This window comes from Somniosus microcephalus, chromosome 3, assembly GCF_052327205.1.
Source record: "Somniosus microcephalus isolate GS21.2 chromosome 3, FLI_Smic_1.0, whole genome shotgun sequence".
Classification (NCBI taxonomy): domain Eukaryota; kingdom Metazoa; phylum Chordata; class Chondrichthyes; order Squaliformes; family Somniosidae; genus Somniosus; species Somniosus microcephalus.
In genome coordinates, this window is record NC_140989.1 from 249,088,526 (window position 1) to 249,113,426 (window position 24,901).

General features: G+C 47.8%; 1 protein-coding gene across 1 annotated transcript in view; it reads left to right on the top strand.

Moving 5' to 3' along the window:
• Positions 1-302: 302 nt before the first annotated feature.
• The window catches only part of LOC147121815 (L-selectin-like), a 39,768-nt gene continuing 15,169 nt past the window's right edge, over positions 303-24,901 (top strand). Inside the window, exons 1-2 of the mRNA XM_085982323.1 lie at positions 303-382; positions 2,420-2,800. Of these exons, the coding sequence (XP_085838449.1) occupies positions 316-382; positions 2,420-2,800 (448 nt within the window). The 5' untranslated portion in view covers positions 303-315. The remainder of the gene's footprint in view (positions 383-2,419; positions 2,801-24,901) is intronic.

Below are 24,901 nucleotides of genomic sequence, written 5' to 3' on the forward strand. Positions count from 1 at the left end.
TATCACCAACACTCATTTCTCAGCTAATATTTAATTGTTTTTTCACTGCAGTCATGTTTTTTTCTAATTTTCCAACGAGAAACTTGTCTAAATTGGATAACATGTTTCCAGTTTTTGAAATACGGCGTCATGACCTGTGACAATGTGAAAATGTTACACTAGGAGCTACAAGTACTAACATTTATGAGATAAAGTTTGTTCTACTCTAAAAGACATGTAGAGGGATTTTTCTTAATGTTGCATTCTAGCTTTGTTTGCTTGGAATAATAATATAATGGTGGGTTTCCCTTCACTAGGCATCTTGCATGGAAATCTATGATTGGCAAAGGCACCGCCAGACTCAGGAGCACTACTCAATTTTGGCTTTTAGTCGTCATCTATGGTAAGGTTTTACTCTCATGCTATAGCCTTCCTGTGACCTTCATGATGGCATATATTTGGCAATCCTTTGCAGTTACTTCAGGAACACTACTCAATTTAACACTCTAATACTGAACTACTGGAGAGAAGAGTATGAGAAGAAAGATTCATCTGTGCCAGCAAGCAGCCACAATAGTAAGAGGGAAGTGCATGAAACTTATTAGCCATTTAAATTCCAGGTCCCCTTAATGGCAGCTCACAAAATTAATAAAATTACAAAAAGATAATTTGAAATTGAAGGCATTTGGGGACTGGGTACTAACATAGGTCAGCGAGGAAAGGGTGATGGGTGAGTCAGACTTGGTGCAGGATAGGCAGCTTGGATGACCATTTATAGGGACAGATAATTAGAATTATGTCAATGAGCTGACCCACAAAATTTGAGTGCTATTCCTACATTACCATGATGGGATTGGCTACAGTTCTTAACAATTTAGACCTGATTTACACCAGTAGAAGAAAATTGGCCCTGATATGTGTTTGTCTACTATTAATCGCCAAAAGTAATTTACAGCCTCATATATTTAAAAGCTTTAAGGAATGTTTGAAATACACAATATACAGATTGATCAGCATCTAAAAGAGGAAAATACAGGCTAATGTTTCAGTGTGATACTTCATCAAAACTTAGTTCTAAAGGTTTTGTTTTGATGACATGAATTCACCCTTGTCGCCCTAGAAGATACTTTAAAATAAAAGTTGTTTAGTTAAATCAGCATATACTCAATGCAGGTAATCCGCAATCTGGCTCTGGGTTACCATGGGGCCTGGGGCAGTGCGGGGCAGATGCAATATTGAACCACTTTTGTTCTGTGAATGTGGAAAGCTGTGCCAGTTGTGATTATTGTTAAGTGTGTGTTGTAAACGGTTTAATTTCACAAATTAATGGGATGGATCTGGGGTTAGATTCGCAATGAAAGGAAGTGGACCCTGTAAAATAGTATTGAAGTCTTTACAGCGGCTTTTATTTTTATATTAAAATATCTGTGACCCTTGCTGGGCAAATAGCTGTTGGCATGAAGGGCAGAATTGCAATAGGCTCCAAAATGCCAGAAAATGCACCAAATACAGTGGAAAATTCTATCGTGGGGAAGAGAAGAGAAAGTAACTCTGCTAGAAAATAAATCTTAAAGCTTTACTACTGACATCTCACTCATATTCCCAAATTCGCCACTCTAGTAAAATGCACTATTGTGTATTTTTTCCCCCCAGCTGTTCAATACACCTGCAGCTTAAGTTGTGACAAGCCCGTGTCCTGCTGTACTTTCAATCAAACCCCTCGTCTTCGCATCTCATAAGGCTTATAGTCAGACTATTTTTTGAGCTTTTTGGGAGCTATATTAAATTCACTGTGGTTTGTAGTATGGGGGAAGTCTGTGTGTTCCTTGGTGATTTAGGAACACTAGCCTAGATTTTCCAGTCAACTGCATTTTAACACATTAAGACGATTATGGGATAACACTAGTATTAAATACCATCTATCGGAAAATCTAGGCTTCTGTTGCCTCACTTCTGTAGCTAGTGTATTTATTATCAGATTTCAGATTCTGATTTCTAATCTGATGTCAACTATTTTCCTAGATAATGAATCCCTGTTAACCACTTTTTTTAAGGCCTTTTTAAGGTCCCTCCGTGAATCTCCTTTCCTTCTTTCTACTGGGTGGGAGAGAACTCATGGACTGTAGACTTCTGTCATAAATACCACTTAATGATTCTTCAACAGGAGATGAACTGTTAGGCAGGTGGACTGGTCCAGCCAGCTGTTTCTCTCCTACCTGTATCCCTCACCCTTCAGGATGGCATCTTCTACTGTTCTTGCTGAGAATTTCAATGCTCAACCAATGAACATTAGTGAGTACCAGTACAGTCTAGATTTAGATTCAAATTTCTAACATTCTGCTTAAGCATGCAACAATCTTGTGGAACGGATCATATGAATTGCGATGTGTATATTATACAACTAGTTCAGGTGTTACAGGGAAGTGTATTGTCTTCACAGAACTAGCAATTTTGGAAGGAGTCCGCAGCTGGAACTATAGCTATTCAGAAGCAGATGTGACATGGCCAGCTGCCAGAGAATTCTGCCGAGTGTCCTTCACTGACCTGGTTGCAATTCAGAACAGTGAAGAAAATAAACATCTGAATATGGTGTTACAAAGAAATCCAAGTTACTACTGGATTGGAATAAGAAAGATTCATGGTGCTTGGACCTGGGTTGGAACTAACAAATCACTGGATAAAGAGGCAGAAAACTGGGCTGAAGGTGAACCAACTCCTGGGGCAGAAGATTGTGTAGAAATTTATATAAAGAGACAGAAAGATGCAGGAAAGTGGAATAATGATCCCTGTGAAAAAAAGAAACGAGCAATATGCTATTTAGGTAAGATCAAAACCTTATTGCAATTATCAGAGCTTGGTGACTATGATGAGTGATCTTCAAACATTTGTATTTGCACAACTCCAAACCCTAACTGAGCTCACAACTAAAATATTTTGTATGGGAATTTCTGGAAGGATCAAAATGGTCTTTTCTCTTTCCTAATCTCTCTGGGGGTCGATCTTGACATTGTGTGATAGTGTAAAATGGGTGATAGTGAATCAGCAACCCATTTTACATCTCTCCTGATTTTTATTTCTACTGACTTCACCCAAAGTCACGATTACCCCCCTTGTATTTATCTTTGAACCTTTTTAGTATAATACTAGCATTTTTTGCTAAATAATTGTTACCAATTACACATTCTTTAAATCTTAGGCCTAACAATACAAATTATTTAAAGTTCTAATATGCAATCTCTCTGGCCTAGAAATTCAGTGGTTTGCGCCAGCCGCTAGCGCCTTAGGAGGAGGAGATGTGGGGTGCTAAGCGGCTAGCGCCTGGGTGCAGCGCGATCTGTGCCTCTCGCGAACTTTAGTTAAGATATAGCGACGGCGCAAAGCCTTTGCGCGCGCATATCCTGACGTCATTTCATGGTGCAACGCCCTTTGTGCGTCCCAAACCGGAAATTCAGTGGCGCCGGCCTATTGTGCGCCTGGCGCCCCTAGCGACTGGTAGAGGGGAACGGTTCCCAGTCGCTGTGGGGCACGGGGGGCGCTAATTAAATGGCACTCCTCCTGCAGTATAAATGGCAGCCATTTTGCACCACTCCTTCTTTGTGAGAGACGGATCTTTGGAGAGAGACAAAGGTAGAGAGGTTTCTGGTTTGGATCAACACTCGCACAGGTACTTGTGGCTTCAGGCCACAGCTTTGCACTTGTCTTTAACTTCAGAGCCATAGCATTGATTGGAAACATATAATGGGGGCTGCAATGAGTGGAAACGTTGGGCTTCTCCATTGCATTCAAAGGGCTCAGAGACGCCGTGAGAGAGTGCCAGTCATGGCCAGACGGAGAAGGGGCAACAGGCGTCGACAAAGGGGGCCTTACCCACCCAGGGTATACCGCCAGCAGTTCTCATATCTGAACATGTCTGAGGAGCAGTGTGTTCGGAGGCTGCGATTCAGAAGGGCGGTGGTCACTGAGATCTGCCACCTGCTTTGCGGAGACCTGCAGCCACAGCTGAGGAGCAGGACGTCTCTGTCGGTGGCAGTGAAGGTGACGGCGTCTCAACTTCTATGCCACCGGCTCCTTCCAATCCACGACTGGGGACATTTCCAACATCTCCCAGTTTGTGGTACATTGCTGCATCTGCCAGGTGACCAATGCCCTTTTCAGAAGGAGACGTCAGTTCATCTCCTTCTCCATGACCGTTGACAAGCAGCAACAGCGTGCAATGGGCTTTGCAGCATTAGCGGGCTTCCCCATGGTGCAGGGCGCCATTGACTGCACGCATGTGGCTTTGCGGGCACCTCTAGAGAATGCCGAGGATTACCGCAACCGGAAGGGCTACCATTCGCTCAACGTGCAGTTGGTGTGTGACCACAGGCAGCTCATCCTAGCTGTCAATGCCCGCTTTCCAGGCAGCAGCCACGATGCCTTCATCCTGCGCCAGACTTCTGTGGCAGACATGTTCGAGGCCCAGCCTCACCCACAAGGATGGCTTCTCGGGGACAAAGGCTATCTTTGTGCACCTGGCTGATGACCCCGCTCCGTGCGCCCAGCACCCCTGCTGAAGAGGGATACAATGACAGCCATCAAGCAACCAGGAACATCATTGAGCAAACAATCGGCGTCCTGAAGCAACAGTTCCGCTGTCTGGATCGTTCCGGAGGAGCCCTACAGTACTCGCCTGAGCGAGTCTCCCATTTCGTTCTCGTGTGCTGCATGCTGCACAACCTGGCTATCCGCAGGACTCAGCCACTGCCACCAGACATTGGAGGACCACCAGAGGAGGAGGAGGAGGAGGAGGAGGACCAGCACAGGAGGGAGGCAGAAAGTGCAAGGGCCGCCCGTCGGCGGCTTATTGCACGTCGGTTCTAGGCCCCCTCTCAGGGAATGGCTTGTGCCAATGGCAGAAGATGAATGTAGCCGCTCCACAAGCCCTCAGCCGAGCAGGGCAACCAGGACTTCCAAAAGAAAGCATGGACAGTGCGATTTAAGAAAATTTATTACTATGATACCTCTGTGCCCTTCCCACATAACAAACTAATGGAGAGAAACCCCCCCCCCCCCCCAAAAACACAAATAGACCAGTCTCGGCCTTTACAAGTAAAACAAATAGACCAGTCTCGGCCTTTCCAAAAACACAAATAGACCAGTCTCGGCCTTTACAAGTAAAACAAATAGACCAGTCTCGGCCTTTACAAGTAAAACAAATACACCAGTCTCGGCCTTTACAAGTAAAACAAAACATTTGGCCACACCTTCTACTTTTTCCCCTGCGAGGGTGATGCGTTTCGCATCCGTGACTGGCCCCTACCCGCCCTGCAGCTCCTCCTCAATGGGACCCCAGTGGCTGCAGCAAGGCTGGGGGAAGGCTGCTGAGGGTCAAATGGTGAGACGGCAGATGCCCTTGGGGGTCGGCCTGGACCAGCTCTGGGCCTGGAGGGGCCGGCTGCTGACTGCTCCAAATCTGCTTGGGCGGCAGCAGTCTGTCCAGCGGCTGGTGGCAGCTGCAATGGAGGAGTGACAGTTTTGGCTGCAGGAATGCTGCCAACCTGACAGATCACAGGTACTCCCTGGTTGGCTGATACATTGGCACTCGCACGGGCCAGCACTGCAGCATGCGCAGCAATCTGCTGAAGCACAGACTGCTGGGCTGCTGTGGCGCGGCGAGTGCCCTGGCGATGCCTGGCCGATCCAGCGAGGGTGGCAGCAGTTAGTGCCCGTGTGGCCCTGGTCTGTGTCTGCATGACACCAGCCAGTGAATGCACGGCACGACTGAGCACTTGGCTAGAAGCCACCTGTGCTGCCGCGAAGTCCTGCAGACTCCTGTGCTGCACTGAATTGTTGCAGACTCCTGGCCTGTGCTGCCCCGAATTCCTGCACACTCCTTGACAGTGACTCTATGGAGTCAGGCATCCTTGCCACTGCAGCCATGAGCTCAGTGTGCCTGCGCTCAGCCTGGGCGCCCATTTCCGCTAGGATCCGCACCTCCTCTGCGCTCACCGTAGCAGGACTGGAGGCCGCACTCACCCTCCGGGGAGAAGGCCGCCGAGCTTCCCCACCCCTCCCGCGTTGCTGCAGCCCGCTGGTCCCCGGAGCTTCACTATCCTCCGAACCTTCCCCCCTGCTCCCCTCCAGGGAGGACGTGTCACCATCATGGCCATGGGCTGCCTCGGCTGAGGGTGTCCCTGATGGTCTGGCTTCCTCTTCCTCCTCCTCTATGTCTGACTCGTGTTAAGTCTGTGTGTTATAGTGAGAATTACTACACAGACCACAAGAGTAAATTCAACAGGTCTTTACTGGTTGGAGGTCAGGACTATACTGAATACAATGTTATTACACTGTGCTTATATACCGGTGTGGTCACCACCGGTATTACGTATACAGCAGCCAAAGAAAGTAGTACCTTTCTTAAGGTGGACCAGGCTTAAGTTCTCTTAAGGTGGAACAGGTTACATACACCACAATCCTCCCTTTTTAGCTTAACAGTCATATCCCCAAATAAACATAACATATATACATATATAACTTCAGGTATAACAGTTCAAAGGTTCAGTCTCTCAGGAGGCTTTCTGATTCGGCTTGGATAACGCCTTTCAGTGGTCTCTGATTCTTGTTGTTGAGGTGCCTCCTCTAGTTGGTTGCCAATGTATTGGGTGTCATCATCATCAAGTACATTCTCGGCTGAGGTAGATGCTTCAGGTTCATGAACGTCTTCCACAGCTGTCTCTGTCACAACCATGGGTTCGACCCTTGCTCTCGACTCTACCAGTTGATCCACATGACGCCTTATCACATTATGACCAATATCTACGGTGTACATCAGAGGTCCTTGTCTGGCCCGGATTGTTCCGGACTGCCATTTTTCGTTTCCATAGCCCCTTGCCATCACTGGTTGTCCTACGTCGAACGTTCGAGTGGTCTTGCTGTTAATATGCCGAAACTGTTTGTTTTCCACTTCCCTCCGCACATTTGGTTTTAACAAGTCCAACTTGGACCGCAACCTCCTGTTATAAAACATCATAGCAGGACTTTGGTTAGTCACGGCATGATCGGCGTTTCTATATGACATCAGGAACTTATCGACCTTGTGTTGCAGCGGAATCTGATCATCATTCATGGCCTTAATAGCCTTTTTGAATGTCTGGACAAATCTTTCAGCCAACCCGTTTGTCGCCGGATGATATGGGGCAGAGGTATAATGTTTAACTCCATTCTTCTTTAAGAATTGTTGGAATTCTTCCGATACAAACTGTGGTCCGTTGTCCGAACAGATCTGTTCTGGCAACCCGTTCCTTGCGAATATTGTTCTTAACACCGCAATTGTCTTTTCTGAAGTAGTGGTATTCACCTTGATGACATCTGGCCATTTGGAATGTGCGTCCACCGCGATTAGGAACATGGAGTCCATGAATGGACCAGCAAAGTCAATGTGTACGCGTTGCCATGGGGCTGAAGGCCATTCCCATGGGTGTAGCGGTGCTATCTGAGGTGCATTTTGCACTTTTTGACACCCAGCGCAGCTTTTCGTTAACTCCTCAATCTGTTGGTCAATACCCGGCCACCATACGTAAGCCCTAGCAAGACTTTTCATTTTAACTCCCCCCAGATGACCTTCATGTAGTTCTTTTAAAACTCTTTCCCTTAACTTGGGAGGAATAATCACTCTTGTCCCGTACATCAAAGTACCATGGCAGACGGACAGCTGGTCTCGCCTTGCCGAGAATGCCGGTAACAGAGGATCACCCCGTGTTGGCCATCCTTTCACTGTCACCTCGTAGACTCTGGACAGTGTCGGGTCGTTCCTGGTTTCTCTTTCAATACTTGCATTGGTGACAGGTAAACACTCGATAATGGTCGAATGAAATAACTCAACAGGGTCAACTTCCGTCGTGTCTTCATCTTCAGGTAGTGGCAGGCGCGACAGGCCATCAGCATTGCCATGCTGTTTCGTACCTTTTGAATTCTATCTGATATTGATGTGCCCCTAAGAAAAGAGACCATCTCTGGAGACGCTGTGCTGTCATCACCGAAACACCCTTCTTAGGGTTAAAAATGGACACCAACGGTTGATGGTCCGTCAGAAGTGTGAATTTTTGGCCCTGTAGGTAATGATTAAACTTCTTCACTCCCCATACAAGGCTAAGGGCCTCCCTATCGATCTGCGCATAGTTGCGCTCAGCGGAGGTCAATGATCTGGATGCAAACGCGACTGGCCTTTCTGTGCCATTTGGCAATTTATGTGAGAGTACTGCCCCAATACCATATGGAGAAGCATCACAAGCCAACCGAATAGGCAGTGTCGGGTTGAAATGAGCCAACACTTCCTCTGAGGTGATCAATTCTTTGCTTTTGCGAAATGCCTTCTTACAGTTTTCGCCCCAGTCCCATGGTACCCCTTTCTGTAAAAGAGCGTTCAACGGATGCAGTACCATGGATAGATTTGGCAGAAATTTATGGTAATAGTTAATTAATCCTAGAAATGACCTCAACTGAGAGACATTCTCCGGAGCGGGAGCCTTTACAACTGCCTCTATCTTGTCAGGAGACTTATGAAGCCCCTCCCGGTCAATGACATGACCACAGTACGAGATCCGCTTCTGGAAGAACTCACATTTCTGCCGATTTACCCTAAGTCCATACTCTTTCAGTCTGTTGAGCACCAGTTCCAAGTTAGCGAGATGTTGTTCATCACCATCACCTGTGATCAGAATGTCGTCCAGGTAACATTGTGTGCCTGGAATTCCCTGTAATACCTGCTCCATGGCCCTCTGCCAAATTGCTGGAGCCGATGCCACACCAAAAACCAGCCTATTGTACCGGTACAACCCTCGATGCGCGTTGATCGTGAGGTATTGGCGTGACTCTTCTTCAACCTCCATCTGCAAGTACGCCTGCGCCAGGTCTATCTTGGTGAAGTGTTTCCCGCCAGACAGTGAAGCGAAAATATCCTCAATCCGTGGAAGCGGATACTGCACTGTGTGAAGCACCGGATTAACGGTGATTTTGAAATCTCCACAGATGCGAACCTTCCCTGGATCTCCTGGCTTATTGTTCGCAGGACGTTTCATAACGGGAACAATGGGCGTAGCCCACTCACTCCAATCTACTTTAGACAGTACACCTGAACGTTCTAGTGCTTCCAGCTCCGCTTCAACTGTAGGTCGTATTGCATAGGGTACCGGTCTGGCTTTAAAAAATTTTGGTTGTGCATGTTCATCAATCTTGATGTTTGCCGTAATTCCTCTCAGTGTTCCCAGTCCCGGCTGGAACACCTCTTTAGCCTCATCCAATATTCTGGACAACCGTTTAGGTTTGACAGCTGTTTCCCCGGAATCTACCGTTAGTGCATTCAAGGAGTGCCAGTCCATATTCATTTTCCTAATCCACTCCCATCCTAGTAGTGGTGGACCTCCTTCAGGTAGCACATATAAGTCCATTACTTGGCTTCCTTCGCCCTTGTGGACCACTTCTACCTCTATTTTTCCGATAGGGTACACTCTTTGCCCCGTGTACGTTTTCAATATAATCTCCGTATCCTGTAAGGGAATATGTTGGAATAACCTTCTGTAATCTTTCTTATTCATGACCGTCAATGCCGATCCAGTGTCCAATTCCATTTTTACTTGGACTCCTGCTATCTGAAGAGTGACCCAAATTGTCTGGAGGTCTGTATCCTTGCCAACGTTGTGTATTCTTAAGCTATCCAGTTCATTACTGCTAGCGTCTGAATCTGACTTCTGTTCGGTCAAACTGTTCTTTGTCACCTTGTGTACCTTCGCATATTTTCCTTGCGGTGACTTTTTGTTGCTGGTCTTCTTTCCTGACCGGCATACTTTAGCTATGTGGCCAAGCCTGCCACACGTTCTGCATGCTTGGTTTTTAAACCAACACTGGTTCTGATCGTGCGTTGTCTTTCCACAATGATAACATTTGACAGAACTCAAACCCAATTTGTTTGTACCGAGTTCCGGTGGCCGTAGCTGCATTACTGCCGTGCCTCTCGCTGCGGCCTCGTGTGCTGCTGCCATAGTGACCGCCTTCTCGAGAGACAGCTCATTCTCCTCGAGCAGTCGTCTTTGTGTATCCTGTTTAAATAAACCACACACAAATCTATCTCGAAGTGCCTCTGTCAGTCCCGTTCCAAACTGACAATATTTTGCTAGCTTACGTAATTCCATCAAATATTCAGCATTGCTTTCATTTTGCAGCTGTCTTCTATTGTAAAATTTAAATCGTTCCGCTAGCATCAGCGGCGTGGGGTTAAGATGATTTTTTAGGACAGTAACAATCTGTTCGAACGTCTTATCCGCCGGTTCATCTGGTGATAACAGGTGTTTCAATTGCCCGTATGTCTTCGCACCCATTAAGTTTAGTAATGTTAGTGCTTTATCTGCATCAGGAATTTTATTTGCCTTACAATAGTTTTGTATGCGTTCTACATACATAGCCCAGTCTTCTATATCACTGGCGAAGGCATTAATGTTCCCATGTTTAGGCATCGTAGCAATTTATTGTATTTTTTATGTTATCCAAGATGGCGGCTTCCCGCTCTTGTCGTCGTCCTCCGCCCACAAAATGGCACTTTTCCCGCGCTTGGCGGTCTTCACCCGTCCCCCGACGCTGTCTCCACTTCACCGCGGCTCTCGCGCCTTCAGTTTCCCCAGACTCTGCGCCTTTAGCCCAAATGCGGCCCTTATCTCCGGTCGCGATCGATGTCCCGCGCTGCACCTCTCGCTCGAAAGCGGCCCGGCCCTTATCTCCGGTCGCGATCGACCTCACCGCCCTTATTCCTCCGTCTTCCCAGCCCCGTCTGTACAGCCAACGCGGTAGACTTTCTGTCGCGTCGCTGCCCGGCTTACCCACCATGAGGTAGTAGAAGAAGCTGACAGTCGTTGATGGAGGCTTCGAGGTCAGGATGTCTTCTGCACTCCGGTTGCTCGATGCCTGCCGCTCGACGTGTCTTCCAGTAGGTGATGAGGGTGGAAACCTCTCTTCGACGTCCTGTCTGTGGACGAAGTCGCCGTGGAAATTACTGCAGCAGGGTAAGAATCGGACTCGTCGCCACTGTTACGTCTGTGCGTTATAGTGAGAATTACTACACAGACCACAAGAGTAAATTCAACAGGTCTTTACTGGTTGGAGGTCAGGACTATACTGAATACAATATTATTACACTGTGCTTATATACCGGTGTGGTCACCACCGGCATTACGTATACAGCAGCCAAAGAAAGTAGTACTTTCCTTAAGGTGGACCAGGCTTAAGTTCTCTTAAGGTGGAACAGGTTACATACACCACAACTCGGACACAGTGCCAGCTTGAGGGGCTGCCTCCTCACCTGGCGAGTCACCATCTGAAAGCAGGGAGGCACAAGAGTTGCTTTAGAGTGAGGACAGGGCGGCAGCGAGGGAGGCATGAGTGCTGCTATGCACTGCATTGGTCCGACAGTGGCAAAGGATGCTGTTCTGAGGCGCAAGTGGAAAGAGAGAGGTCAAAAAGGTGGTGCCCTTACCATTGGGGCCCACAACAGGGTCGGCATCTCCACTGGCGACGGGGCCAATCAGCCGGCCTGACATAATGCGCTCCACACGCTGCTCCAGGTCGCAGAGCTGTTTGAGGTCAGGATGGCCTCCCCCGGTCTGACGCTGCTGCCTTCGGTTGTGCGCCAGCTTGCCCTGCAAGAGAAAGGACGGCCTCTAAGTACAGTGTGAAGCCCTGATCTTGTCTGCACTGCTTCCCATGGTGGACTAGCCCTGACAGTGTGAAGCCCTGATCTTGTCTGCACTGCCTCCCATGGTGGAATAGCCCTGACAGTGTGAAGCCCTGATCTTGTCTGCACTGCCTCCCATGGTGGAATAGCCCTGACAGTGTGTAAAGTCCTGAATGTGCAAGTGATTTTCATGACAGTCCCATAGCTGCTGGATGAGGGCTGGGCATTAGGGCTTTCAGGTCCCTTTGCCCATAAACTGAGGTGCACATGCAGGGATGAGGAGGACACTGGAAAGGGTACTCACCCTGACAACCCAAGTGAGGTCGTTGAACTTTTTTCGGCATTGTACAGGAGTCCTGGCAACCACGCTGTTGGAGGTCACCCTGTTTGACACCTCCCTCCAGGCTTTCCGATAGGCGCTGGGCAGCGGCCTCCTGCCACCTTCAGGGAACAGAACATGGCGCCTGCGCTCCACTGCACCAACCAGCACCCTCAGGTCACCCTCACTGAAGCGCTGCGCTCTCTCCCTGGCCTTCTCCATTGTCCTGGGCGTTGAACAGATCAAGCAGCAGTGGTCAGGCCTTGCTTCAGGGCTGCAGTGTGCAGGGCGTGGCAGCCAAACAAATCCACCCTCCCCCTTTAAGAGCTGACCGGCGCCAGAGTGTCTGCCTTCAATCAGCAACTCGCCGCACCTGCACTGCGCCCGCCCTCGGGGGTATTGCCTCGGACCGCCGGCTTAGCGCCTAATGATAGTCGTGCATCGCTTGTTTTAGCGCAGCAGCAACCTCTTGGGGCGATGCAACTGAATATCGGCGAAGGTGGCGTTAAGTTGCGCCGGGCGCAAACTTTAGCGGCCGCCCGGCTGTAGCGCCCCAAACGTGGCTATACTGAATTTCTAGGCCTCTCTCTCTCACTCGTAGATAAGATAAAGGGAAAAACATATTGGGGTTGAAATTCGTGTAGGCCTGTTTTCGGGCTGCCGCTACGCTAGCAGTGTGCGCCTAATCACGTGCGCAGGACAAGACTAGCAAATTGGTCAGGGGTCCTCATTATAAATGAAATAAGCGGGCTGCCACCATTAGTCCTACTGCTGATTGGCAGATTGCCCAATTGGAGCTTTCAATTTCCAATGTTCCTGCTGCTACTTAAAGGCAGCCTGCAGCTCTTAGAGGGGAGGTGCATTTTGGCTGCAGGCAACCGGAAGGGAGCTCAGGAGATGGCAGGAGACTTCAAGGGCCCCTCACTTTTCCGACACTGCAATGGAGATCCTGGTGGATGAGGCAGCAGGACGAGGAATGTCATCTTCCCACCAAGTGGCAGGAAGTTACCCCACCAAGCTGCTTGGTGGCAGGGGCACAGGTGGCGTGCGCCAAGAGCATCGCCCCACAAAACTGACTCCAATGTAGGAAGAAGTTTAATGACTTGATGAGGGTTACTAAGGTAAGACTCCTAACTCCGATCTCACAGCACTCTCTGCAAAAGCCTGCACTACCTGAAGTCTCAGCACTCACCACTCTTCCTTCCCCCAAGTACCAGCACTCTCCTCCATTCACTGCAGCACACTTCACTCCACCTCCATCTGCTCCTAATGCCACTCTGCACCTTATACTCTCCTCACTAGTACTGCCATCACCTTGTCACAGCTCTGCCACCCTTCACACTCCAGCACTATTCAACTTTAATGTACACATTCTTAAACCATCTCACTAGGTGACCACTAACATCCTTCTTTCTTGCAGGCAAAGCTGGTGAACAATAGTAGAGAGGGGCCGAAGACAGGAGGTGGCAGGTCCTCTCCCCACTTTAAGAGCAAGTCATGGAGATTGTGGGATTGGTCAGGTCAGGGGTGTTATGACTGACCAGGTTGGAGGACGCATCCTGCAGGTTATCTTTCACTCTGTCCCTTCGCACTGAATTCTCACACTCGGACACTAAGCCCATGATTTCGCCGACCGAGGCGGGTCTGGGGCGGTCGGGGTCGGTGTCGCGGTCCCAGCCCGATGCCTACTGTAGCCCGCACTCTCCAAGTGATTTTACATTGATGGGGCTTGTTAAGCCCGCCCTGCGAGATTCCCGACCAATTAATAGGAAGCGGGTCTGATGACGTAATTTGATGATAATTGGACGTAGTGTATTTAGACTTCCAAAAGGCATTTGACAAGGTGCCACACAAAAGATTATTGCTTAAGATAAAAAATCACGGGATTGGGGGTAATATTCTGGCATGGATAGAGGATTGGCTATCTAACAGAAGGCAGAGAGTTGGGATAAATGGTTCATTCTCAGACTGGCAATCAGTAACTAGTGGTGTTCCGCAGGGGTCCGTGCTGGGTCCCCAACTCTTTACAATCTATATTAACGATTTGGAGGAGGGGACCGAGTGTAACATATCAAAGTTTGCAGATGATGCTAAGATGGGAGGGAAAGTAGTGAGTGAGGAGGACATAAAAAACCTGCAAGGGGACATAGACAGGCTAAGTAAGTGGGCAGAGATTTGGCAGATGGAATACAATACTGGAAAGTGTGAGGTTATGCACTTTGGCAGGAAAAATCGTAGAGCAAGTTATTATCTTAATGGCAAGAAACTGGAAAGTACTGAAGTACAAAGGGATCTGGGGGTCCTGGTGCACGAAACTCAAAAGGTTAGTATGCAGGTGCAGCAAGTGATTAAGAAGGCCAATGGAATGTTGGCTTTCATTGCTAGGGGGATAGAATATAAAAATAGGGAGGTATTGCTTCAGTTGTACAAGGTATTGGTGAGACCGCACCTGGAATACTGCGTACAGTTTTGGTGTCCATACTTAAGAAAGGACATACTTGCTCTCGAGTCAGTACAAAGAAGGTTCACTCGGTTAATCCCGGGGATGAGGGGATGGACATATGAGGAGAGGTTGAGTAGATTGGGACTCTACTCATTGGAGTTCAGAAGAATGAGAGGCGATCTTATTGAAACATATGAGATTGTGAAGGGGTTGGATCGGGTGGATGCGGGGAGGATGTTCCCGATGATGGGTGAAACTAGAACTAGGGGGCATAGTCTTAGAATAAGGGGCTGCTCTTTCAAAACTGAGATGAGGAGGAACTACTTCACTCAGAGGGTGGTAGGTCCATGGAATATGCTGCCCCAAAAAGCTGTAGAAGCTACATCATTACATAAGTTTAAAACAGAAATAGACAGTTTCCTAGAAGTAAAGGGAATTAAGGGTTACAGGGAGCGGACAGGAATTTGGACATGAGTCTAGGTTCGGATCGGTCATGGCCCTGTGGGTAGCGGAGCGGGCCCAGGGGCCGTGTAGCCTGATCCTGCTCCTATTTCGTGTGTCCAATTCTGTTAGATTCAGGAGATGGTTCTGTGATAGTAGATTGGCGGTTAGGATCAGATCAGCCATGATCTTATTGAATGACGAAGCAGGCTCGAGGGGCCGATTGGCCTACTCCTGCTCCTATTTCTTATGTTCTTATGTTCTTATGATGCGTCATCAGCCAGTTTCCTGAAAGGGGCCATGTCCAAACTTATCTTGACACTTCTGCTGCCAGTGCTTATGGAGGGAGTAACAGCATGCAGCGAGGTTCTCTTCTCTTCCCATGGGCGGACGAGACCTCCCCAGGAGATCATAGCTGATCTTACCAGTTCAGTACCCCGTCCCCGCCTTTTCTCCGTAACCCTTAATCCCCTTAGCCTTCAGAAATATATCCAATTCTCTCTTGAAAATATTTATTGAATTAGCCTTCACAGCCCTCTGTGGCAGGGAATTCCACAGGCTCACCACTCTTTGAGTGAAGAAATTCTTCCTCATCTCTGTTTTAAATGATTTGCCCGCTATTTTTAGACTGTGGCCCCTGGTTCTGTGCTCCCCGGCCATTGGAAACATTCTCTCTGAATTCAGCCTGTCCAGGCCTGCCATAATTTTATATGTTTCGATGAGATCCCCTCTCAATCTTCTAAACTCCAGTGAGTACAAGCCCAAACTATTTAATCTCTCTTCGTAGGTCATTCCCGCCATTCCAGGTATCAGCCTGGTGAATCGCCGTTGCACTCTTTCCATGGCAAGAACATCCTTCCACAGATGGGGCGACCAAAACTGTACACAATACTCCAGATGCGGTCTCACCAGCACCTTGTACAGCTGTAGTAAGGTATCCCTATTCCTATACTCGAACCCCCTTGATATGAAGGCCAACATACCATTTGCCTTCTTAATCGCCTGTTGCACCTGCATGCTCTCCTTCAGTGACTGGTGCACAAGAACACCCAGGTCCCTCTGCACTTCCCCATCTCCCAATCTATTGCCATTTAGATAATAATCTACCCTCCTGTTTTTACCCCCAAAGTGGATAACCTCGCATTTATCCACATTATAGTGCATCTGCCACGTATCCGCCCATTCCCCCAACCTGTCCAAATCGCACTGTAGCCTCCTGACATCCTCATCAGAGCCCACCCCTCCTCCTAGTTTAGTGTCGTCAGCGAATTTGGAAATATTGCATCCAATTCCCTGATCCAGATCATTTATATATATTGTGAACAGCTGGGGTCCCAGGACAGATCCTTGCGGCACCCCGCTGGTCACTGCCTGCCACTCCGAAAACGAGCCGTTTATTCCAACTCTCTGTTTTCTATCCGCCAGCCAGTTCTCTATCCACGTTAATACTTTGCCCCCAATCCCATGAGAAGGACCAGGCTGCAGCGGCGCAAGCCTTTCAATGATCTGAGTAGATCACGAAACATTACTGTCAAGTTACACTCAACTTCATCCTGCTGTGCCTCTCATCACTTCCACATCACTCTGCCTTCCCTTCCCTACTCCTGCACATCTTTACTCACACCAACTTACCTTGCACCTCCACCCATTCCTCTCTATCTACATTGGCCCAGATTTTCTGATCGCAGGCCTCCCGCGGGCAGAGGGCTGCGATCTGGAAAGATCTGCGCCCTTACCTGAGGATTCCCGGGAGGCGCAGAGTTCCACTGCTGGGCTTCTCCAAACTGCCAGTGCACAGGGCCCACATATCCCAGAGGCACAGGTAGTTCGCAGCGTCCCTGGGATCACGTGGGCCATGGGGAGCCAATCACAGAAGGGAATCTCCCTTCATACATTTGACAGGAATGGAGATCACCCCCAAAAACATAGTAAAACTTCAAATAAATTTTTTAAAAATCACATTTTTAAAATGACTTGAAATTACATAAATTAACTATTTTAAACACAAATTTAAATTTTTGAAAAAATAATTAAAGTTTTTAATGGGGCTAAAAATAAACTTACCTTTAAAGTATTTTTAAATGAAAAATCAGTCCAACTCCGGCATCTCCACACCAAGAGCTTCCTTGACAGATTGGAAATGCCGGTTTCCAGCGCATGCGCAGTGCATGCCTGAAACCGGCATATCCGATGTCCCTACGGGTGCGTACACAACACGTACCCACCCGTAGGGATCGGAATATCACTTCCCCACCTCACTAGCCACTCCCCACACTCACCCTCATCCTACTGCAAGCATACGAACTAACAACACACAAGGATAGGCACCTGGGTGGTTTAGCCAATGTTCATGTGAAGCTTCTGTTAATGTGTTGTCAAACATTGAAATCTATATTTTCAACACTTTACCTTATTGGACGGATCTGTGCTCGCCTTTGGAAATGTCTTAGTGAGTTCCAGTGAATGTTGAGACATAACTTCACCCCCCCCCCCCCCCCCTCATTTGTGATGAGTGTGAAAGGAATGGCTTGGACATTGTAGGGATGCTTTATGGTGCTGGTGTGGGGTGGTGCCAACCTGGCCCATCACGCAGCCAGGGTGTACAACTTCAAGTGAAGTAAATCTGGCCATGGTGATGCCATCGCCGGCCTCCCGGGCAGCAATGTTGTCAGGTGCTGATGCCTTGTGTCCTGTGCAGCATCAGGTGATTGCGGAGAAGGTTGGTGTTGTTGTTGGTGTGCCTGGTGATGTTGGTGTTGGGGCTGATCATGGAGGGATCCTGAGGACAAAGGTGAGATTTTTTCAAGGGCACCGATGTTGCTGGAATAGATGGCAGCTGAAGTTGAGATGACAGAAGTGATCTGTCAATGGTGAGCGAGCTTGCTCCAAGGAAGTGACAGTGGATAGAGAGTTTACTCCAAACACTTCCAAACTGCATACAGCTCAAAAGTGTCTTCCAAGTCCTGAAGGCTCAAGCTTCTGACATTAGAAAGTGAACAGCTGTGAAATGGTAGCATTCATACCACTTTTGCAGCTGTCACCTATTCACAGCAATGGGGAGACATAGAGAACCCAACCTACTTACCTGACGTGATCTCCGAACGGCATGAACCTCGATAAAAAAGTGGTAAAATAGAGAAAGGCTGGCAAAATAATAGTTAACAAGTGTTTAACAAGCATTTAACTATCTTAAATGCCGCCCCCGCCGCTTTGTGTCGGGTCTGTTCTGAAATCACAGATCCGACGCTTTGGAAACTTACATGAAGGCGGGTTCAGAATGGGCTCCCAACCCGCTGTCAATCATTTCAATTTTGACAGCGGACCCACCTCCGAACCCGCCCTCTGAGCGCCAGCAAAATCGCGGCCTAAGCATCACAAAGTGCAGCTGCTTCCAGCAGCCACTCATCTGTCTTTGGTTATCTCTCCCACTAAATTCCCTCTCTTCCCTTTCAGGTCAATAAATGTAGAGTGCCCAGAGGATGAGGAGCTGACGGAAAGCATCACCGAAGATGGCACGGAGCCATTTGACTTTATTTTAACAAGCACCAGCTCAGTGGTTGGTACTATGCATACATTGGAGAATAGATTAGATGGATCTGTACTGGGAGAATCACCAAGCAATACAGTGCAGGAGCATGGGCGGGGGGTGGGACGGTCCAGGAAGCAGCAAATGGAGGGAAAGTATATATCATAGCTCTTCTGCGAAGGGCAGAGATGAAGATCTTGAGGGTGCAGCCTTCATTCAAAGACTGATCTGCATACACCAGGACCTTTTAAGTACACTGTGCAGCCTGCCAGAGAGCTTGGGCACAATGACACAGCGCATGGAGCAGTTCAGCTCTAGCTTGTGTGGGGTCATCCAGCAAGGCATTTAGACCATGCAGGCAACCATGGAGCAAGTGGTCAGCTTTATGAACACTGTAGTGGGGCCCACAATGATGGAGTCTCTGGTGACAGCTCTGACAGCTTCACTGGGAGTTCCAACTGCTGCCATCGTGGCCCTCAGGTTTAGCGTCTCAGCCTTTCAATCCATGAATGAGAGCATGGATAGGAGTGTGGAGAGCATGGATAGGGGCTGCTAGTGCATTGCTATACTCCTTCACTCTGTTCTCACACAGAGCTGAGGGCCTGTAGAGACGCATTCTCATGACAGTTGCATTGGCTCCATGGGAGAGGCTCATGCCGTCCTCTCTCAGGTTGACCCAGTGCCTTTATTGGTCCCACAGAGCCAGCTGGCCAAGATTTCCCCGACCGAAGCTGAGGCACATCAGTCTGCACCTGGTCTCTCAATGCCCAGAGCTGCTCAAAGTTGCCCGCCACGATGATCTCTAGTGCTCTCAGTGAATGATCAGCAGCCTCCGAATGGCGTAGTTGTGTAGCATACAGCAAACCACTGCAAATCTGGAGACCAGCTCGGGACTATACTGTAAGACTCCACTGGGTCGGTCCAGGCACCGGAACCTTTGTTTGAGGACACCTATGGGTTGCTCAATGCGAGCTTGTTCTTGTGTGGCTCTCATTGTACTGGTGCTCCGCATCTGTGCCCGGGTTCCTGACAGGAGTCATGAACCAGGTGTAGAGGGGCATCGTCTCCAAGGAGCCAACTTGGTGCCTGCTGGTCTGGGTCAAAGACAGGGGGTGCTAGTGCAGTATGAAGGCATTATGACTACTGCCAGGATACCGGGCACAGACCTGCATTATTTGCTGCCTGTGATCACGCACCAGCTGAACATTCTAGGAATAGAATCCCTTCCTTTGATAAAACATGGCTGGTTTGTGATGGGGAGAACGCAGGGTGTGCAGTCAATGAGACCTGCACCTGGGGAAATCCAGTGATACTGGCATATCTGGGAGCTCCCTCCTCCTGATCAGTCGCCCCTATGGGGAAGGTGAGGTATTGCTCTCTCCTTGCAAAGAGGGCATCCATCACCTGACTGATATTGCTGATGCCACCTGTTGCAGCCTGGAATGAGCCTGTGGCATAGAAGTTAAGAGCCATCATTATCTTCACAGACCCCTTTGCACCATGTTTCTCTAGGTGGGTGTAAGGAAGCGCAAATGAAAAGCTCCCAGGCACCAATTTCGGAAAGGGGTCCTAATTCAACACAGGACACATGACCCCTATTGACATATTTTTGTGAGGCCAGCAATCAATTCAGGCAGTTGCCAGGGACGCCTGATATCTGCTTTTACCAATATGGCGGTGGCCATTTTTTTGTGCACACTTCCGGTGTGGGACGTCTGACTGCAAAATTTGAAATAAAAACAGAAAATGCTGGAAATACTCAGCAGGTCAGGCAGCATCTGTGGAAAGAGAAACAGAGTTAACGTTTCAGGTTGATGACCTTTCATCAGACTGCCTGACTTGCTGAGTATCTCTAGCATTTTCTGTTTTGATTTCAGATTTCCAGCATCCACAGTATTTTGCTTTTGCGAAATTTGAAAGTTCAACACTGAATTCACTCTAAAAATCGGTAGGGTGCGAAGGAATTTCTACCCCATTGTCTCATAGACGATTCATTTTTCAGCTCTAATCTCCAACCCATCTCTCTCTGTCTCAGCTTTATTTATTGATCATGATAAGGTCAGTGCTCCTCAGAACACTCTTGTTCCCTTTAAGCTGTAAATATGCTGTGCCTGACACTATGTTGAAAACAAGACACATTGCACACAATGTCCTACTCTAACTCATTGGGCCAGAAATTCGTGACCAAATGCGTGAGTACGGTCGGGGTACTCACGCATCTGGCCGTTGGAAATGCCGGCGTTCAGCATGAACAGCGCATGCGGGGAACGCCGGCATTTCCAGACCTCGGAAGGAAGGGGTTCATAGGCACAGCGCGTGCGACTGCACAGGCAGCGCTTGCGCAGTGAACTTCGTAGATTTCATTCATGGGTTCAGTGAGGGTAAGTCCTTACAAGTTACACTTGAAAAAAGCAGGTGTAAAGTTGTTCCAAGGCTGCGGAGGAAGATAAATTTTATCGTGGAGCTTTTGAAAGGCAATATTTTTGTTTGGGAAAGGGAGGGAACTTATTTTAAGAAATTTTAAGTAAGTTTTAAAGTTTAAATTTTTCAGAATGGTAGGTAGAAGGAGCAATTGTGGCTGTGTGAATGGAATGTGAAAATGAGTGATCTAAAATGAGTAATGTAACATTTCCAGCACTTTTAAGAAAGAAACTTTTCATCAGTAATAAGTAATTATGTATGTATGTCCGCATATATTCCTTTACATATATGTATGTATGTTTTATATTCCTTTACTTATGTGTATGAATGTATGTTTTTAATGATGATTTTCCAATAAGTCACACACATAAGTAAAGGAATATATACATAACACGCAAAGGAATATATACAGACATACATACTTTCAGAAGCTCCACGATAACAAATATCTTCCTCCGCAGCCTCTGGAGCAACTGTACCCATGCTTTTTTCATGTGTAAGTTGTAAGGACTTTACCTCACTGAAAGCATGAATGAAAGCGGCGAATTTTACTGTGCACGCGTTCTGCCTCTGAACCCCTTCGTTCAGAGGACAGGAAATGCCAGTTTTCCCCGCATGCACTGTGCATGCTGAAAACCGGCATTTCCTCCGGCCAGACGCGTAAGTACCCCGACCGTACTCGCGCATTTGGAAGGGAATTACTGGGCCAACATTTTACATGTCAATAAAATGAAAAATTTAACAATTGCACGATTTGCCCCCTCGCATCTGCGACTGAGGGTCCAAGGAGGTGCATTGCGCAAGAGGTCATCGTCGTACATATCCTCACACTGTTCCCTTTCGGGAACTGTATGAAGTGGTGGAAGGATTTATGGCCGTGATTAACGCTCATTCCGTGACCGTAACCATCTTTGAACCAGCCATTAGGGTGGTTAGTCCTATGGCGTGAGGGTTTTACGGGCTCCCACAACCCATCTGAGGGGGGGGGGGGCCCACCCACACCCATGGACGCAAGTATCCCGCTGGATGTCCACCCAGAATTTATAGTTGGAGCTCCGACTCCACTTGCCGGGACTGTCTGGAGTGGGGTTCGAAACCCTACTCCTTCTGGCCCAGCGGCGGGGATGCTTACTGCTACGCAAAAGGCCCACTCCGCACAAAAGGTGACACCCATACGTTTCCTGCGCCTTTTCCCTCCCCGTGACTGGAGCCCTATGCTGCCACTTGAAAGACCAAGCTATCATCTGCCCTTTTTGCGGCGCCTTTGACTTCTCATTACCAATGATGAGCAGGCGCTGCGCCTCCACCTCCTTGAGGAGATTGCTGAGGTCATCATCAGTTCAATTGTGAGTTCTTTTAATGCCGTGAATTGTGCTCATTCCAGCCATTTCACGTTGCTAATCGGATTGGGCCTTTGGCATAGCGGTAGGATCCCCGCCGCTGGGCCAGATCAGGGTAGGGTTTCGAACCCCGCTCCAGACAGTCCCGGCAAGTGGAGTCGGAGCTCCGGCTCTAAATTCTGGGTTGACATCCAGTGGGATATTTGCGTCCGTGGGTGTGGGTGGCCCCCCCCCTCCTTGTACAGCTTGTGGGAGCCCGTAAAACCCTCCCGCCATAGGACTAACCGCCCTAACAGCTGGTTCAAAGATGGTTACGGTCACGGAATGAGCGTTAATCATGGCCATAAATCCTTCCACCACTTCATACAGTTCCCCAAAGGGAACAGTGTGAAGACACGTATGACGACGACATTGCTAAATAAATAAATGGAATTTAAAAAATTCTTTTAGGGCTTTTAAAAGTCTTTAAATTGCTTTAATTCTGTTTAAAACTACTTCAGATTCTTCAAAATAATGTAGACATTTTTAAAAGTTTATAAAAGTTACCAAAATCTTCAAAAAACTTCCAAAAACCTATTTAAACTGCTGCTTTGCATGTAAAAATGCTTAGCAGCTTGACAGAAACATTGGGGGCGTGTCCTGTGAAACTGAGACCTCAAGGGGCATGTCTCACTTGCACTGCACGCTCCAGGCTTCGCGCTGGCTGCACTCCTGGGCGGCGTGACGTCATACGCTGCCCGGGATTCTTCTTTTTGAAATACCAATTCCAGGCGTCCCTGGAGGTCAACGGCCAGAGCGTAGGGTAAGTGCATATACGGGGCTTGCACGCGCGGCAAGCCCCGTTCACGAATTTCTGGCCCATTCTTTCCCAAAATTGGGAAACTTCTTAGGACAGGAAATGCACAGCCCTGCCACCAGTGCGAACCTTCGCTAGATGTGAGTGAGGACCAGAGATATCGTTGCAACACTGTAGCATTATCAATAAATAAAGCTGAAAGAGAGAGAGAGGGAGAGATTGTAGCCCTGATTATTTTCTCTATGCCCACATCTAATAAGACACAACACCAGAATCAAATACAATAGCAAAATACTGCAGATGCTGGAAATCTGAAATAACAACAGAAAACGCTGGAAACACTCAGCAGGCCAGGCAGCATCCGTGGAGAGAGAAACAGAGTTAACATTTCAGTCTGGAACCCTTCACCAGAATCAAAGCCTTGCAACTTCTGCCCTCACACTTCACTTTCTTCCCTCCTACAATCTCCTACACCAGCTTGGTGTGACACGACTACTACTTTTGTGATTTACCTCATCTCTTTTAGGCTTCAACTTTGGGGTTAACTACGGGTTTTGGCCCTTCACCGTGGGTTTTTCCATTGAAAAAAAGTTTCATAATTTCAAAAGATCAAAATATCAAATTGACAATTCTGTTGCTTTCTTTATGTATCTTCAAATATGTGTCCTGGCCAATATTTCTTCCTCAACCAACATAACAAAAACAGATTATCTAGTCATTTTCACATTGCTGTTTGTGGGAGCTTGCTGTGTGCAAATTGGCTGCTGCACTTCCCACATTACAACAGTGACTCCACTTCAAAAGTATTTTATTGGCTGTAAAGCGCTTTGAGACGTCCGGTGGTTGTGAAAGGCGCTATATAAATGCAAATCTTTCTTTCAAATAAACAAGATAAACTTCAAGGACAAAAGAGAAGTGCAATACATCTGGCTACAGTACCATAATGGTTATGTTATTGGACTAGTAATCTGGAGGCCTGGACTAATAATTCAGAGAACGTGAGCCTAGCAAGACTATTTGAGGATTTGAATTCAGTTTTAAAAAAATACTTTGGAAAAAAAAACTGGTATCAGTAAAAGTGACTGTGAAGCTGTTGGATTGTCATAGCAAGCCAACTTGTTCACTAATGTCCCTTAGGGAAGGAAACCTGCCATCCTTACCTGGTCTAGCCTATATGTGACTCCAGTCCCACACGAATGTGCTTGACCCTTGGGGTTGGATTTTGTGAATGGATGCGAGTTGGAGGCGGGACTGCTGCTTGTTGTGTCAATGTCCCGCCTTCATCCTTGTCTGACCAATCAGAGGGATTTTCCCCTGATTGAGCTTGTTAAGTCCGCCCTGCGGGCTCAGCAGACCAATTAGGGAGGAAGTCACTGACAGATCACGTCAACATCAGACGTGCTATCTGTCATGACTTCTTGAAATAAGAAATAACAGCATTTGACAGCTTTGTGAAGCTGTCAAACACTGCCATTCTCTTTAGTTTGATGAGACTTTGTGGTGAGGATTCATCAAACCTTTCAACTTTGTAAATTTCACATGTCTGTAAGATTGGAGGATCCAACAGCCATTATGTGAAATTGACAAGGAGAATATCGGTTCTCCCGATCCAGTGCGGCTAAAGGCTGTAGAAAGAAAACAAGGTAAGTGCACACTTTTTTAAACTTATCACTCACCTTACATACTTACCACTCCACACTTGCACCCATCACTCACCTCTACACCTTACTTCCAGGTGCCTCTGACCACAGGCAGTTAAAAGGATTAAATGCCTTTCCCATCTCCAGGAGACGGGACCCGAAGCTGCACATCTTCCTGCCTCCTGGCAAAAGGGCACGGAGGCGGGATGGGGATGGGTTTGCCATCTGCCCCCACTTTCTCCGATTTTACTGGCTGTCCCACCTCCATGCCCGCCTCCTCGGGGCTTGGAAAATCCAG